General features: G+C 44.4%; 1 protein-coding gene across 6 annotated transcripts in view; it reads right to left on the bottom strand.

Annotated features, from left to right (window-relative positions):
- LMF1 (lipase maturation factor 1) overlaps positions 1-16,853 on the bottom strand; it is a 331,417-nt gene that overhangs the window by 10,687 nt on the left and 303,877 nt on the right. For all 6 annotated transcript variants that reach the window (XM_065560223.1, XM_065560224.1, XM_005288979.5 and 3 more), the window contains one exon: positions 12,001-12,113. In XM_065560223.1, the coding sequence (XP_065416295.1) occupies positions 12,001-12,113 (113 nt within the window). The remainder of the gene's footprint in view (positions 1-12,000; positions 12,114-16,853) is intronic.

Genomic DNA, 16,853 nt, shown 5'->3' with positions numbered 1-16,853 from the left:
AGGTTCTGAAAGAAGTGACATTATTCAACCTAGAATGTTTGTGACTCTAGGGGTTGAATGCATGTAGGGTGACCAGATGCCCTGATATTATTGGGATTGTCCCGATGTTAGGGGTTTTGTCTTATATAGGCAACTATTACCCCTCCCCTCAAATAAAAGTGTCCTGATTTTTCACACTTGCTATCTGGTCACCCCAAATGCATGCTGCCAACTAACTCATAGAAACCAATGATGACAAGGGGTCTGCTCTCCTTTCTCATGTTCTTGCTTAATTCAAAAGGGATGAACAGAAGTTACTATAAGAGCAGGTTACAAAGGCAGAAAGATGACAGCTTGAGCATAAATAAGATATACAGCTATGGAGGCAGAACATAGATACAAAGGGAAGCAAACCTCCGTCCCACTACTGAGATGATTACCAGCAATGGCCAAAAAGGAACAGTACAGTATTGCACTGGCTGGATGCATCTTTGAGCGTTTTCCTCCTTCCTCTGAAGCACTGGGTATTTACTGGAGATGGTTGGAAACCAGAATTTTTCATCCTGCTGGAAATTCGGACATTTCAAATTTTGTTTTTGTTCCTGGAAAGTTGATACAAAAATTCCCAAAAAACCTTCGATTTGGAAATATCGAATCATTTCATTTGGATAATGTCAAAATGTTTCATTTTGATAATGTTGAAACATTACAGGATATAAATTAAACCTAATATATAGATTTAACTGGGTCTTTATATTAATATTTTAACATAACTGAAAAGTCAAAACAAAATGAATTGAAATAAGGAAGCGGAAATGGAACATTTCACCTTATCAATACGAAACAAGAAAGTCAAAATGATTCGTTTTGATTTTTTGGTTGAAAATTTAGCTGAAATTGATATGTTCTCACAACACACTTTGCTTTTGACCAAATTGCATTTTTCGATGAAAAACTACGTTGAAATTTTTTTGAAAAGCTCTACTAGAGGTGGGGGAAGCCATGGCTTGAGTTTATTCGGACTGACTTCCTCCATACGTTCAGCGTTAATGTTGTGTATTTCACACGGACCCAGAGATTTTATAATGGCCAAGTTTTTCCAAATCACAGTATCAATTAAGTAAATGTAAAATGGAAGAATTATCATGGGAGACACAGCAAAACTCAGAGTGAACCTGTAAGTGTGCAAGGTCTTTCCCTAGTCCAGAGTATGTCAGATGTTCCTTCAGGGAGACAGGGAGAGCCCCATGAAATACCTGCACAGTTCCTCCTCTTTACTTGAGAAGAACTCCATTATATACTTGTATTCTCTCTCCCCCCCCACCCCCCGCTCCTATCACAGGGAACTGGTGTTATAGTTGCAGTGCTCCCCCAATCCATGGGATGACTCCGTAATACACCTGTAACATCTTTGTCACCTTCCCAACAATCCCAGTGAAGAGCTCCTCAAAAAACTCAACAATTAGAGCGACATTGTGCAAATAAGCAAGAAACACAATCAATTTCTCTGAGCAATTAAATCATGGGCCTGCCTCCTCCCACTCCGCCTTTTCCCAAAAGGTACAAACTCCGGTCATCCGAAATTATTGGCTTTGATTAATTTTGTTCGGTAGCAGCCATGCCTCTTGGACTCTGCAGTTGCACCACATTTTTTGAGCCACTTGTTTCACAGGTTTCCAGTAGCCACTTCATTTTCACATATGCTACAAATGTACTCCATTTTCCAGTGTGAACGAGTCCGTGAAATAGTATCCGTATAATCAAAAAGAACAGGAGTACTTGTGGCACCTTAGGCCAGGTCTACACTAACCCCCTAATTCGAACTAAGGTACGGAACTTCAGCTACGTGAATAACGTAGCTGAAGTTCGAAGTACCTTAGTTCGAACTTACCTTGGTCCACACTCGGCAGGCAGGCTCCCCCGTCGACTCCGCGGTACTCCTCTCGCCGAGCTGGAGTACCGCAGTCGATGGCGAGCACTTCCGGGCTCGACTTATCGCGTCCAGACTAGACGCGATAAGTCGAACCCAGAAGTTTGATCGCTCGCCGCCGAACTACCGGGTAAGTGTAGCCAAGGCCTTAGAGACTAACAAATTTATTAGAGCATAAGCTTTCGTGGGCTACAACCCACTTCTTCTGGTTATTTCCCCTCTATATGTCTTTGACCCAACTAATGGCCAGAAACAAAGCGCTATTGACTCTAAGGTCTGATCTTCACTTGGAGGGGGAAAAAAAAGTGTGTTCTTATCTTGTGTTAGCTAATACTTGGTAACTAACACAAGGTAAATTCCTATTGAAGACAATGCAGTTTATGGTTTTCATATAAGTTAGCAAGTCAAGGAATATCTCAAGATCTCCCATAGTCTTTACCTCAACCTGCTAACTCATGTGAAAACGACAAACGACTCCATCCTCCCTAAGGGTACATCTTCTCTCAGCAGCACATAGAGTACACATGTGTGTAGCCCCTCTAGCATGGGTATAAACAGCCATCTAGATGGTGAGGCACGGCCTAGGCGAGTAAAGACATGCCTGTGCCTGTGGGTCTGTACCCAAGAACATACCCTACATGGCTCTCTATTCGTTCGAGCTGCGTTTCTCCCTCTACGCTGATATTTTTAGCCATGTCGTATCCCGCTGCTTCCTGACTGCTGGAACATTTCTCTGCGGCAGGAAAGACTTCGGTAGCACTGAAGGCTCTCTCAGGGAGGGAGGCAGCGGCTAAAAAGGGTTTGCCAGGTCCCCGGTGCTGGAGCTCTTCCCCACTGCAGTGAAAGGCTCCGGCAGTGGAGAAAGGCTCCGGCAGCGTGATGCAGCTTGTTTTTCACTGCAGCGCGTAGCTACACATAGCCTGCATGCCGCAAACTCTGCCACGCAGTGTAGATATTGCCGAAGATCTTACCTCATATTAGATACAATGTTAGCTAACACACAAGATATGTCTTAAATTGAGCTATCCTGATTTATGTCCACTGAGGATCTGGTCCATATCCATTAAGTCCTGAGGCTACCAAGGACACAGAAAATAAAACAGATGGAATACAAACACTACATAATACTAACCTCTAATGCTCTTCTAGTCAAATAATATCAGATTAAAAGATATTGCCTATAGGAATAAAATTGGATGTCAGGGTCTAGTTTTTTAAATTGTGTGTTGAGGCTTCATCAACCAAAGTTTACAACGACGGGATAAAACGCAAATGAAAACCCACAGGTTTCCAAGCAAGTGGGTCTAAGAAATGAAAAAAGAGGGGCTTGTCATTTGAAAAGTTTCATATGAGAGTCACTGAATATTTACAGTCAAAAATGGAAACAATTTTTTGCTCTTTCTGTAACCAAAATCAATTTTTGGTTGTAGTTCTGTTTCCATGACGGTATGTTACAACACGAATTCATTTCTTAGCTGAGATTTAAGACGGCGAATGTTTTATGAACTATCCACTGAACAATAATATTTTGTACATCTACATTCCAATAACATCACTTTGCTTGAAGTAAAGTTTCACACTCAATTAGGCTGCGCATTCAACAATGCACTCATTTTTAATCAGTCACCTGTTTCTCATTTTACGTTTATCACACTTGAAAAAATACTATAATTTTCAGAGTTGTAAAGAAACCTACAAACTTTGGTCTCAGAAATTTCATTTTGAAGGCATTAACTCATTTTGAAAGTCCCTTGGCTATTCGAGGTGTAGAGTTTCCATTAGCAGAATAAACTCTATGGAGTATGGAACTTAATGTTCTTATGGAAAACAGTCCCTTTCCCTAATTATTTAGTCTAGCAGGGAATGAAAATAATTAAGTCTCAAAATTCCCTTTAGAATGGGAGGAAAGTAGTAGGAAAATTAGAATTTTTCCACCCAGCTACTGAAGTGGAACAGAATCTTGGTGGGCAGAATAATTAGCAGTAAGGTGGGGAGAGAAGGTGTGTTAAAGATTTGTAGCAGTCAGATGTAGGCTGGAGCGTATGGGTGAGTAGATGCCCTTAGTCTATGCATTGACTATGGGAATCATTGGAGCCTATGAGACCAAAAAAATTATCTTTCGTTGTCAACTATTGCTGTCAATGTTCAAATTAAGGTTTTGTGGGGGAAAAAAACGGTTGTAAAACCAAGAAATTAACTAGTGGTTTTTCAAAGGTGGCTAGCAATTTACAGTGCCTGAGTGTTTTGTGCCCAATTTGAGACACTTTAAAGAGGCCTGACTGACAGAGGGTGGGTGTTCAGCATTTCCTGAAAAATCAGACCTCTTAAAGAAGCATCAAGAACCCAAAAATGGCAACACGCAATGTCACTAGGGACTTTTTTAAAATTTTGTCCAAAATGAAATGAAGTATTATTAGTATTTTACTTACAAGTTCTGCTTGGATTTAAAAGGGGCACAAGCCAGTTTAAAAATATATATTTAAAAGAAAATCATGACTTGTGTTACACCACTAATAATACATAAGATGATTACAACTGAGAGAATTAAAGGAATATGTGTTTAATTATTTCAGTTCTTTCCCCCTTCAGTTCTGGTTGAAAATAGATTAGTCAGTTTCTGGTAAATTTCACTCTCAGGTTCTCCTGTACCAGCATGTTTGGGTCTCCGTCCAAACTGCACAGGTAATCCCACAGATCCATGGGCAGCCCCATTGAGTTCAACGAGACTATGGGTGCAAGAGTCCAGCCACGTTGGTTCAGGTGCAGGATCAGGGATTTGGGAAGCAAGAGATATGGGGCAATGTTTAAATCCAGACAAAAACTTGGCTAACTTTGAAATTAAAAGAAAGAAATCATGCAAAAGTTTTATAGCAGAACAAACTTTGGATCAAAACCAACTGACAGTGTCTCTTTAACGATTCCAGCTGCATATGCTAGAAGTGCAAATTCAACAGAATTGTGCTGGGGCATAAGAGCTAAGAAAGGAAAACTGACCACTCTAGCTTCATTATTCATGCTGAGTGAAGTGCAAACAGTAAACAAGCAGCATCAATGAGGAAAAATATACTAGAGCAGAGGTTGTTGTCTAGTTCTGAATTTAGGATACCGATTCAGATCCAGATCTTTGCTGTGGCCAAAAGCACTTAATGCCATCTTGGATGCACGGGAATCTTGAGTAGGAGTAGAAAGATTATTTTACCTCCTTATTTGGCACTAGTGTGACCGCTGTTGAAATACTGTGTCCAGTTCCAGCGTCCACAACTCAAGAAGGATGTTGATACACTGGAGAGGGTTCAGAGAACAGCTATGAGAATGATTAAAGAATCAGAAATCATAGAATATCAGGGTTGGAAGAGACCTCAGAAGGTCATCTAGGGCTTTGTCAAGCCAGGCCTTAAAAACCTCTAAGGATGGAGACACCACCACCTCCCTAGGTAAGCCATTTCAGTGCTTCACCACTCTCCTAGTGAAATAGTTTTTCCTAATATCCAACCTAGACCTCCCACACTGCAACTTGAGACCATTGCTCCTTGTTCTGTCATCTGCCACCACTGAGAACAGCCGAGCTCCATCCTCTTTGGAACCTCCCTTTAGGTAGTTGAAGGTGCTAGCAAATCCCCCCTCAGTCTTCTGCAGACTAAATAAGCCCAGTTCCCTCAGCCTCTCCTCATAAGTCATGTGCGCCAGCCTCCTAATCATTTTCATTGCCCTTCTCTGGACTCTCTCCAATTTGTCCACATCCTTTCTGTTGTGGGGGACCCAAAACTGGACACAATACTCCAGATGTGACCTCACAAATGCCGAATAGAGGGGAATAATCACTTCCCTCAATCTGCTGGCATCCATGGACTTGTGAATGTCCTGCTTTTCTAAATAGTCCTTAGCCTGTTCTTTCACCACTGAGGGCTGCTCACCTCCTCTCCATACTGTGCTGCCCAATTCAGCAGCCTGGAAGCTGACCTTATCCGTGAAGACCAAGACAAAAATAAGCATCAAGTACTTCAGTTTCTCCACATCATCTGTCACTAGGTTGCCTCCCCCATTCAGTAAGGGTCCCAACACTTTTCCTGACCAACTTCTTGTTGCTAACATACCTGTAGAAATCCTTCTTGTTACCCTTCACACCCCTTGCTAGCTGCAACTCCAGTTGTGTTTTGGCCTTCCTGATTACACCCCTGCATGCTCGAGCAATATTTTTATACTCCTCCCTAGTCATCTGTCCAAATTTCCACTTCTTGTAAGCTTCTTTTTTGTGTTTAAGCTCACCAAAGATTTATCTGTTAAGCCAAGCTGGTCACCTGCCATATTTGCTATTCTTTCTGCACATTGGGATGGTTTGTTCCTGCACCCTCAATAAGAGTTCTTTAAAATACAGCCAGCTCTCCTGGACTCCTTTCCACCTCATATTAGCCTCCCCGGGGATCCTGCCCATCAATTCCCTGAGGGAGTAAAAGTCTGCTTTTCTGAAGTTCAGGGTCTGTATTCTAGTGCTCTCCTTTCTTCCTTTTGTCAGGATCCTGAACTCGACCATCTCATGGTCACTGCTGCCCAGATTGCCACCCACTTCTACTTCTCCTACCAATTCTTCCCTGTTTGTAAGCAGCAGGTCAAGAGGATCATGGCCCCTAGTTGGTTCCTCCAGCACTTGCACCAGGAAGTTGTCCCCAACTCTCTCCAAAAACTTCCTGGATTGTCTGTGCACTGCTGTATTGCTCTCCCAGCAGATGTCAGGGTGACTGAAGTCCCCCATGAGAACCGGGTCCTGTGATGTGGAAACTTGTTAGTTGTCTGAAGAAAGCCTTGTCTACCTCATCCTCCTGGTCTGGTGGTTTATTGCAGACGCTCACCACGGCATCACCCTTATTGCTCTTGCCTCTAAACTTAACCCAAAGACTCTCAACAGGCTTTTCTCCAGTTTCATACTGGAGCTCTGAGCAATCACTGCTCCCTTACATACAGTGCAACTCCTTCACTTTTTCTCCTCGCCTGTCCTTCCTGAACAGTTTATACCCATCCATGACAGTGCTCCAGTCATGTGAGTTACCCCACCAAGTCTCTGTTATTCCAATCACATCATAGTTCCTTGACTGTGCCAGGACTTCCAATTCTTCCTGCTTTTTTCCCAGGCTTCTTGTGTTCGTGAACAGGCACCTAAGATAACTAGCCGATTGCCCTGCTTTCTCAGTATGAATCAGGAGGCCTCCCCTGTTGCACCCTCCTCCTTGCATTTCCTCCTGGTATCTCGCTTCCCCACTTACCTCCGATATCTATCACATGCCTTACCGTGATAGACTCAAGGAGCTCAATCTATTTAGTTTAACAACGAGGAGGTTAAGGGGTGACTTGATCATAGTCTATACGTATCTACATGGGGAACAAATATTTAATAATGGGCTCTTCGATGTAGAAGAGAAAGATATAAACACAAACCAATGGCTAGAAGTTGAAGCTAGACAAATTCAGGCTGGAAATAAGGTGTACATTTTTTAATGGTGAAAGTAAATAACCATGGGAACAATTTACCAAGGCTCGTGGTGGATTGGATTGGATGTTTTTCTGAAAGCTCTGCTCTAGGAATTATTTGGGGATAGTTCTCTGGCCTGTGTTATACAGGAGGTCAGACTAGATGACCATAATGGTCCCTTCTGGCCTGAAAATCTATGAATCTTTTTATCCTCAAAATGGAAGGAACCAAAATCACAAATCCAAACACTCCTGAATTTCAGGAAATCCAGATCCAAACCCAAACATTGGCAAATTTCAGTGTTCTATTCTGGATCATTAAAGAGAGGCTAAACCTGCACATTTGGATTATGGCCTAGGATTTGGACCAAAATGAGACTTTGAATTATTATTATTTATTATTTTACATCACCCAAAAGTGTATTGGGACCCTCAGAGTACAGTTAAAAATCACATGGTCAAATAACGGTTTATATTGGAGAAAAGTGAAAACGGAGACTACACTGGTATAAAACTGGTGTCGCTCAGTGATGATTCAAGACTGTCTTCTACAAGATATAGAGGACCATCTATTCAACAGATGGCATCAAAGCAGTTATAAAATCACATTCAGGACCCATTGGTGATACAAAACCATCTGCATCCTAATATCCAACCTAGGATGCATCCTTACATATAATATGTACTGACCATCACAGAAGAGTTTACAAAGTAAGAGAGATGCTAACGTTGATAATGGTTTGGTTTTTTTAAATACATAAATCTTCTATTTTCTTACCTTCTGCAAAACACAGTAATTGATCACAGCCTGGAAAAACTTAATATTAACCCAACCACATCTCAGTTATTCTCTTGCTTCTAAAGTCACCCTGCACTCAGTTACAGCTTGTCTTTGATGAATATGCAACAAGGCAAGAAACAACATGTATTTCTCCTTGATTTTTAAGTTGTTACTGCTTGTTGTTAGAGGAGCTTTTGGTGTATAATAGGAACAATGTTTATGGCACTGGGGGTATCCTGGCAATAAACAGCTTTTGGGATTATCAAACACTTTGGCTGTTTAATCAACTGCAAAAGCTGTTTATTGCCCACAGCTGTCAGACGGTAACAACTTTTGCTTGCTGCCAACAGGGGCGCCTGATTCAAGCCAGTGTCTAACGGCTCCGGATTCTGTTAGTAACCTCCCGAGGCAGCCGGCCTTCAGGACTTTTTAGAAAAGGAACCATGCTGGAGAACGCGAAGGGTATGTCTACGCTGCAAAGAAAGCCCTGGGGCATGGTTGCGGCTGGCACAGGTCAGCTGACCTGGGCTCGTGGGGCTGTACCATTGCAGTGCAGCTGTTCTGGCACCGGCTGGAGCCTGGCTTTGAAGTCATGTGGGGGAGGGAGTGTCCCAAATGTTGACACTGTGATGTTATAACCCTGCAAGCTTGAGTCAGCTGACCCCTCTCAGTCAGCTCTGAGCCTCAGTGCCGTGGGTTTTTTATCCCAGTGTAGATGTACCCCAAGGGTTAACTCCATACGGTTAAAGCCCAAACTCTGCAAATGGAGTCTGCTGAGATCAGGGATAGAAATCCACCTGCATAAACCGGGCCTGGTGAGCTGGGCTGCCGCCCAGTCCTCTCGTGGCTGTTATCCCAGTTCATTCTTGCCAATTGTGCATTAACAGGCCCTTCCCCCGTGGCCTCTGCAGAGGTATCCTTGCGAGGCCTGCTAGCCTCAGTGCCCCTGCGCAGCCCAGATACAGGACTCAATGGTGGTAGTGTGTGGGGTGTGTCTTTGATGGGTAGAGCAATTTCCGCCAATCCCCTTGAAAAACCCTTGTTGAATGAAGGGTAAGTATCTTTGGAGTCCAAAGGTTATGGATTATTGGGGGCCTGGATGATCACAAGACAACACTGAACCATGTGGCAGACAGGAATGGTGTTCTGGGTCAATACATGCAAAGTGGAATTGCTGGGAAATATCTAGAGAGAGTTGAATGCAAATGCCCTTCGCCAGGTATGCAAACCGCCAACCTTTCGAAGCTACGCCCTGGGGAGAGACCCACTGTTTGCTGATTGCCTGTTCCGGAAGGGTGGAGATCAAAGGCCCAAGCCTTTGAACCAGGCTGATCTGCTCATGTTATCAACTGGGAACCACAGAAAACCCCTTGGTGGGGTTTGAAGGACTGACTCCTGCCAGAGCCCCCACTGGAGCGGAGGGTGGGTGGGGTGATCTCTGGTAAGCTTATTAGCATGTGTTTAGGTTCTTTTATTGTTTTTAATAGGTTTTCTCTGTAACGCTTTCCCCTTAATAACAGATGTGTGTTAGAAAGGGCGACGTGGTAACTTGTAACTGCTGGCAATGCACTGTTCACAGCCTTCAAAGAGTAAGCAACGTGCAGCCGCTGGCCCAGTTAGGCAGTCTGGCTTGCTGGCAATAGCATAGTGTAGTGGAGGGAACTGTGTAGCCTGGAAAAACTCCAGTCACGAGGGAGTGAGACACGCAGGTCTCTGTCCAAGCGAGGTGACGGCTGAGGATCTAGGAGCCTAGAACGGGTGCCTTTGCTGTGCCATAGAGAGCAAATACAGAACTGTGAGAGCGCCCTCCGCACCAGGGTGAGTTTCACCCCTCCTGCATTAGACAGTTCGCAACGTACTCTGTGCTATTAATTAACATAAGAAGCTGCCCAAATAGATACCGAGCCCAGTGGCGCAGTCCTGTTTTGCTCAGGGAACATCTAGTAGATCAGAGTGAAAGTTCACAAAAAGCCAAGGAGTGAGGGGGTAACCAAATTACACCAGAGAACAGGCTTCGCATTCTACTCCCCGTTCCTTTTAATAGGGCCCAGGGAGACTAGTTGGGCAGGCGACATAAGTGATCTGTTCCTCATTTGTAAAACTAATTCAGGCAGGGCTAATCAGAGCCGAGAAACCCTCAGTAAACATTATTAAAGTTGTATCATTCAGCGGCAAGGGACGCCCTGATATATCCCAGTGTGCCTTTTGCTGGAAGAATTAACGGAAGCTCCCCAAGAACCCCCTTGGATTACATCCAACATGTAATTATTTTGGTGTAACAGATCTATTGATTGTGTAACCGAACAAACTGTGATATTACCCAATAATACGCCTCGGACAATAAACTGGAATTTATGGGAACTCTGTTAGGTTTGAGAGTCTCCTGGCTATGGGTAATACTCCATGCACTATGTATCGTAGGAGCCTGTTCTCAACAGTAGGGCGCTGTCTCTCAGTTTGCTTCGCATTGCTAGTGGGAAGGGAAGGTCAGAGGCTCCGAAGAGAATAAATGTGTATTTCCAAACCATGACTGTCTTCCATGTAAAGTTTTGGATTGTAATGGCTGGAGGGTAACGTGCCCATACTAAAGTTGAATTCATGTCCTGGGTTCTGCTAGGTGAGTAGATAATTTGGTAAAATCAAATCTGAATTTGGTCAATCTATCGGAAAATCTTCTATAGCACCTGTCCATGCAGTATCTAAGCATCATCTGGATGAATCAGATCAGCAGAGCAAGGTGCTTGAAGGATTTTAGGAAAACAGAAGACTCCCTGATATTAGGAAGCTCTGGTTTATGTTGGTGGGAATTGCACTTAAGTAAAATCGCTTGACAGCCCTAATATATATATATATACACACACACACACACCTCTACCCCGATATAACGCTGTCCTCGGGAGCCAAAAAATCTTACCGCGTCATAGGTGAAACCGTGTTATATCGAACTTGCTTTGATCCGCCAGAGCGCACAGCCCCGTCCCCCGGAGCGCTGCTTTACTGCGTTATATCCGAATTCGTGTTATATCAGGTCGCGTTATATCGGGGTAGACGTGTATTATATATAACCATATATATATAGGTAATAGAAGAACAGAGTTTGGTATTCTGATGGATAGTCTTAGGAAGTGCTAAGTCCCTTCTCAGATAATTTGGGGTTCTCTGTGTTAGACCTGAAAAGCACGAGATCTCCTTCACAAGAACGTTTAGTTCACGTAGGTGTTGTGAATCTGTTTAATGCATTTTGAGAGCATCAGAGTATGAGTGAAGGGCCAAATATTATTATTAAAGCTGATTAAAAAAAAAATTGGCTGAATATTTTCTAAGAAACTTTTTTGAAAAATGTGCCTTTTGTAGCAATTTTTCAGTTTTTGGCTGCTAGTTTTCGTTTTTTCGATGAAACCCCAAATTTCCAATAAATAAATCATCAATCACTCTATTATTTCAACGGCCACCGGAAATGGTATTCTTGCCTTGACCACGCAAAGCGATGCTGGAGGAATGTTGTAAAGTTCACAGGCTGCACCAACAGCCAAGATTTCTGTGCCAGGGAAGCGATGCTTGTCCCTTGATGCAAGTGCCGGGGAACTCTCTCTACCTAAGGACAGCTGGCTTACTGTAAGTCAGCCCAAGGAGCAGTAGGAAGGAGGTAAAGGTGTTTAAATTTGTGTTTAAAGGTGTTAAAAGGAGTGTAAATTTTTCAGCAGGCACTGCTCTACTGAAGGGGTACCAGTGTCCCATGAAATAAAATGCACACTAAAAAGAAACAATGTTTACACCTCCGAGCTATAAAGAAGCATATTGTAGATGGAGTCTGGATACACCTGTCACCTTTATAGAAACAGCTTACCTTGGTGGTGCCTTGCCCTCAAATGGATTGAACGCTATCAGTGACAATGCCGCCTCTTCACTGGCCAGCAGCTTTCCAGCCAAGTGGATTATCCATTCATTCTGTTCGTAGGTCTGGCAGAAGAGGAGTATGTGGGGCGGAGAGAAAAACAAAGCCAAAGTGTTAGACTGTTGGACAGAGAATAGATATTAAGGAATCTCATGTGCTCTCCACCAGTGGCTGGACTTGCTGTGGCAAGCTGGAAACCTTCGGAATTTGTATTCAGCAGATCTGCCTGGTTTGTCAAAAGCGGAGCTTTCTTTCTGAGCTAAACCAGTAAGCCTTGCAGTAAACTCACCTCGCCTAGACGTGATTCCTTGCATGTTGCTCTACGGGCCCCGCATGGTACTGCCGCTTTGTGAAGATCTGTAGCACCTTATTGGCTGCCACAAGTAACAGCATGAATCATTGTGGTCTCCTATTGTGCTCAAGGGACTTAAAAGCAAAAAAGGCAGCCTAAGAAGTATGTAGTTAAATGCATAATAGCCTATACATAGTCTTGGACACTAGAACCTGTGTGACAGAAGGGAATATTGGCTGGAACACTGGGGCTTACCCCCATCCTCTTTCTGAAACCCTGGATTCTGAAATGCCACCGGGGCAGCCTTGCTAGACAGGGGGCTTATTTGAACTTTTTGTCTGAAGGGTGCATCTCTGATAGCGCAGCACTCTCCCTTAACATTTCGTATGTCTGTGTCACGTATAGCTATGAAGCCAACACCTGACACTGTTGCACAACCGTGTTGCATTACAGGACACAAGCTATCTGAGGATTGTAGAATATAAATAAGAAGACAGCATCCACTGCCCTTAGAGACTCGAGAAGAAGGTTCATTCTGAAGAGTGGTTTTATCTCTCTCCCTTTTCTCCCATCTTTAACACGGTGGTTTAGAATTTGTGGCCTTTGCACGAGAAGTGAGTTTTGAAGGAGAGGATGTGTGCTTGGCACATCATATATAATCTCTAGTGCCAGCTGTAATTTCAAACATGTGTGTGGGGTAAACATTGGACAGCTTCACACAGCATGTTTAAACAAATTCAGTGCATCTAGATGGGGCTACGCAATCTCTCCAAGGGAAATCTATATTGAATACTTCCTCTATGTCGGCAGTAAGCAGAAAACACCTTAAGACAATTTTGCATATAGGAAAGAGAGAACATCCTGTCTCATTTAAAACTACAGGGGCAAGAAGGTCCACACGCACATGAACTAGATTCAGAGTTAAGTGACACTGAAATGGTGGTGTCATACCTAAAAGGGTTACAGTTGCCTTTTCGTAGCACAAAAGCATGCAGCAGTGTCAGGAAAATGCAGGGGAAATGCAAAGATATCAGACTTACAAAATCCTAGTTTTTGATGGTGAGAAAAGCACCTGCCTTCTCATTGAATGTGCTGGCTCTACAGTCACACCAAAGCTACCAACAAACAACAGATCCGTAAGTAGGTATGGATTTCAGAGTCCAAGCAGTAACATGCCTGCCTTCTTTTTGCCCATCCCTGCTTTTATTATGAGAGACGGTCATATAATACTTAGCACTCAACCATCACTTAGATGAAGATCTTAAATTGCTTTATAAAGGGGATGGGTGGGTAAGCATCATCATTCCTATTTCGCATATAGGAAAACTGAGGCAGAGACAGGCAGTGACTTGCCCATGTCATCCAGGAGTCAGTGACAGAGCCAAGATAAGACCTGGATCTCCTGACTCCCAACCTGGTGCCCTAGCCAATGGATAACACATTCTTCGGAGAGGCAGCAAGTTCCAGTGGTGCTCCTGTGTTAGTAGAGATCCCGTTGGCTCTCTGCAGTAACAAAGATGCACTCAGGACTTCCTGCTCCAGACATTACCCACAAAACAGAGGACAAACGCAGGAGGTTTTACTCAGCCTGGAATGCCCTTGTGATTTCCCCTTTGTCCTTCGAGTAAGAAGAGCCCAGATTTCATTAGCCTAGTCATGCACCTCGGGGAAGTGTCATTGCATACTGAAAACGCCAGCTTTACAGACCCGGGGAACAAAGCCTTCTATGCATCCACAGATCAGGTACAGCACAGAGAGTGGGGCTGCACCTATACAGGACCCCCCGCCCCTTCAAACCCTTCCTAGGGTCCCAACAGGGAACAGCAGCGCTGCCCTGGCGAGACCTAGCCCCAAGGTGAGGTGGTTCAGTCTCATTAGCGAGATATCAGCAACGACGGCGCTAATCATTGTGGAGGCTTCTCTGAGGTCCATCAGGAACCGGCACGAGACCCATCAACTCATCACACACTGGCTACCAAACAGACTTCAGCTGTCGATGGCTTTCAGCTGCTAGTGAGCTGGATCGGAAGGGGTGACCGCGTGGAAAAGCACTCGGGGACCAAGTTCAGCCCTGATGTAAGGGGCTGCAGTGAAGTCAATGGATGCTACAATGCTCTAAAGCACACTGCCGTGATAGCAGAGGTACCGCCGCTGGAGTCAATGAAATTGCACCAGATTACGCGTAGAAATAGAATCTGGCCTATTCTGTGACTTGCCCCCCAGTCTGCGCCCGGGATTGCTGAATTTCCTCTGGGCGCGGAGGGGACGGTAGAGAGCTTGTGTTGGAAGCTTCGTCTTTAACCTTCCAGTTAGCTGCTTTACCTGCTTTGTGCCCCTTACCACTACCATGGCTGGACTCTGTTTGCCTCTCAGTGGGCGTGCAAGGTGAAGGCGACATGCCTCAAAGTGGTAGGGAGAGGGTACAGAGCAGGAAAAGCAACTACTCAAGAGGTGTTCACGTAGGGACATACTGCAGGAATCCCCAGACTGATCTGGCCCGAGTGGTTCAGCCTGTCTCCGACACATCCCAAGCCAGAAGAAAGTGGAAAAATCCTTGAAACAGCAATTATGGAATAACCTACCCCTGGGGAAGTTTCTTCCTAACCCCCATCAGCTAGTGATTGGATTATGCCTGGAATCATGAAGGTTTCCATCTATTACACATCACATCCTGTCTCTTATAGCTGGAGATGTTCCTATTTCTATAAATATCAAATTCTTTCTCAGCTCCTAAAATCACGGCTTCAATCATATCTGGTAGCAGTGAGTTCCACAGGCTAATGGTGTGCCATGTGAAAAAAAAAAACTTTTATCATTTTTAAATGTGTTGCTTTTTTTTATTTAATTGGCTGGTGCCTTACTCTGGTATTAGGCGAGAGGGAAAACAGGAGCACCGGCCTGATGTACCTTCTCTGAAATGCTCATTTTGCACTCCTCTTCCATGTCACCTCTTATTCTCTTTCATTTATACCCATTTGCTGACCCGTGTACAATTTACTTAAATGATCTCTGAATCTGGCTCACTGATTTCAAGGGGGTTGCACCTACTCACTGCAAGCGGCAGAATTTGACCCTCTCTATTTATCTCCTTCTCTGAAATAATGAAGCTTGTGTATTTAATATGGGTATCCAGCACATCTCCATAAAGAGCATTTCACCTACCCGTGCTTTTATCAGCTTTATTGTTCCATAAAAAGACTTTTATACACGTGTATCCAAATGGATGTTTCAAGCAAGCAGTAGGGGACACTGTGGGAAAGCTAAACCCAGCAGCTGTACCTGCAAGACTGTGATTAACACAGAGCATCAATAAAAGGCAAATCTTCTGTAATGGCAAAGTTTGTTATTTCCGTTGCTATGGGAAACAGAGAGAGAACCGAGTGGCTGGAACACACCCAATATAGATAGCAGGCCGTTCAAACGGCAGCAGATCCTTTGGGGTTTTTGTCCCATGCTCATCTCAGCTGACGGGAAAACCAGAGTATTTTACACTGACAAGTTTTCAAAAAAAGGTCACCCCCCGTCCATCTCTTTGGTTTTATCTTGCACACATTTCATTTCAGCCGATCGGCCGGCTCAAACACTATTGTCAACCCCAAGTGTTCAAAAACCATGAGCAAACCACGAGAATTTAATAAATAATACTGTCAGGTAGTTTTTAAAACCTGAAATGCACAAACGCAGGTCTCTCTGTCGGCTGCTTGAGTATAAACTCTCCTTACCTGCTTGTAACACCTGCCATGGGAGGAGGCTGGGGGGGCTGCCATTCTATCCCCTCCCCCCGCATCCATCCTGTTCCCTTATCATTAACCTTTCTCCTTGTCTCCAACCCCACACACCTACTCTCTTCCCCTACTCACATTCCCCCTCCACATGCTTCCAGTCTCCCAGCCCCAGCCCCACCTCCTACATTCCCCATAGACTAACACCTGACAGTTCCCACTGCCCCCCCATTCCCTGGCACCCCCTAGTCATGTGCCCTTCTTCTGTCAGACTCCCATACCCCCCGATGGCCCGCTGCACCCACCCAGCCTCCCTCCCGTACCCCCCGATAGCCCGCTGCACCCACTCAGCCTCCCTCCCGTACCCCCGATAGCCCGCTGCACCCACTCAGCCTCCCTCCCGTACCCCCCGATAGCCCGCTGCACCCACTCAGCCTCCCTATTACCCCATCATGTACCTCCAGTCCTGCCCCACTATGTCCCACTGCAACCCTCTCATTAGCCCCCTGCTCCTCCTCAGGCTGTCTTCTGCTCTCCTGCTTTTCTCTGTCTCCTCCTGAAGTATCAATTTGTTCTTTCCATTTAGCAGTGACCTCTCTAAATAATATACATGGAATTATACTGGTCCAAATCTTGGCTTAAGTTGACTTCAATGGACATAGGCCAATTTATACCAGCTGAGGTTCTGACCAGTCAGGACAATTCTAAGCAATGGAAGCACGAACATCGGCTACTTAGACCAAAAAGACATATCATCCTGTCCAGTTCCCAAACAAAGCTCTCATTATTAC

Source organism: Chrysemys picta, chromosome 10, assembly GCF_011386835.1.
Source record: "Chrysemys picta bellii isolate R12L10 chromosome 10, ASM1138683v2, whole genome shotgun sequence".
NCBI lineage: Eukaryota > Metazoa > Chordata > Testudines > Emydidae > Chrysemys > Chrysemys picta.
This window is presented reverse-complemented; position numbering and strand designations above follow the sequence as displayed.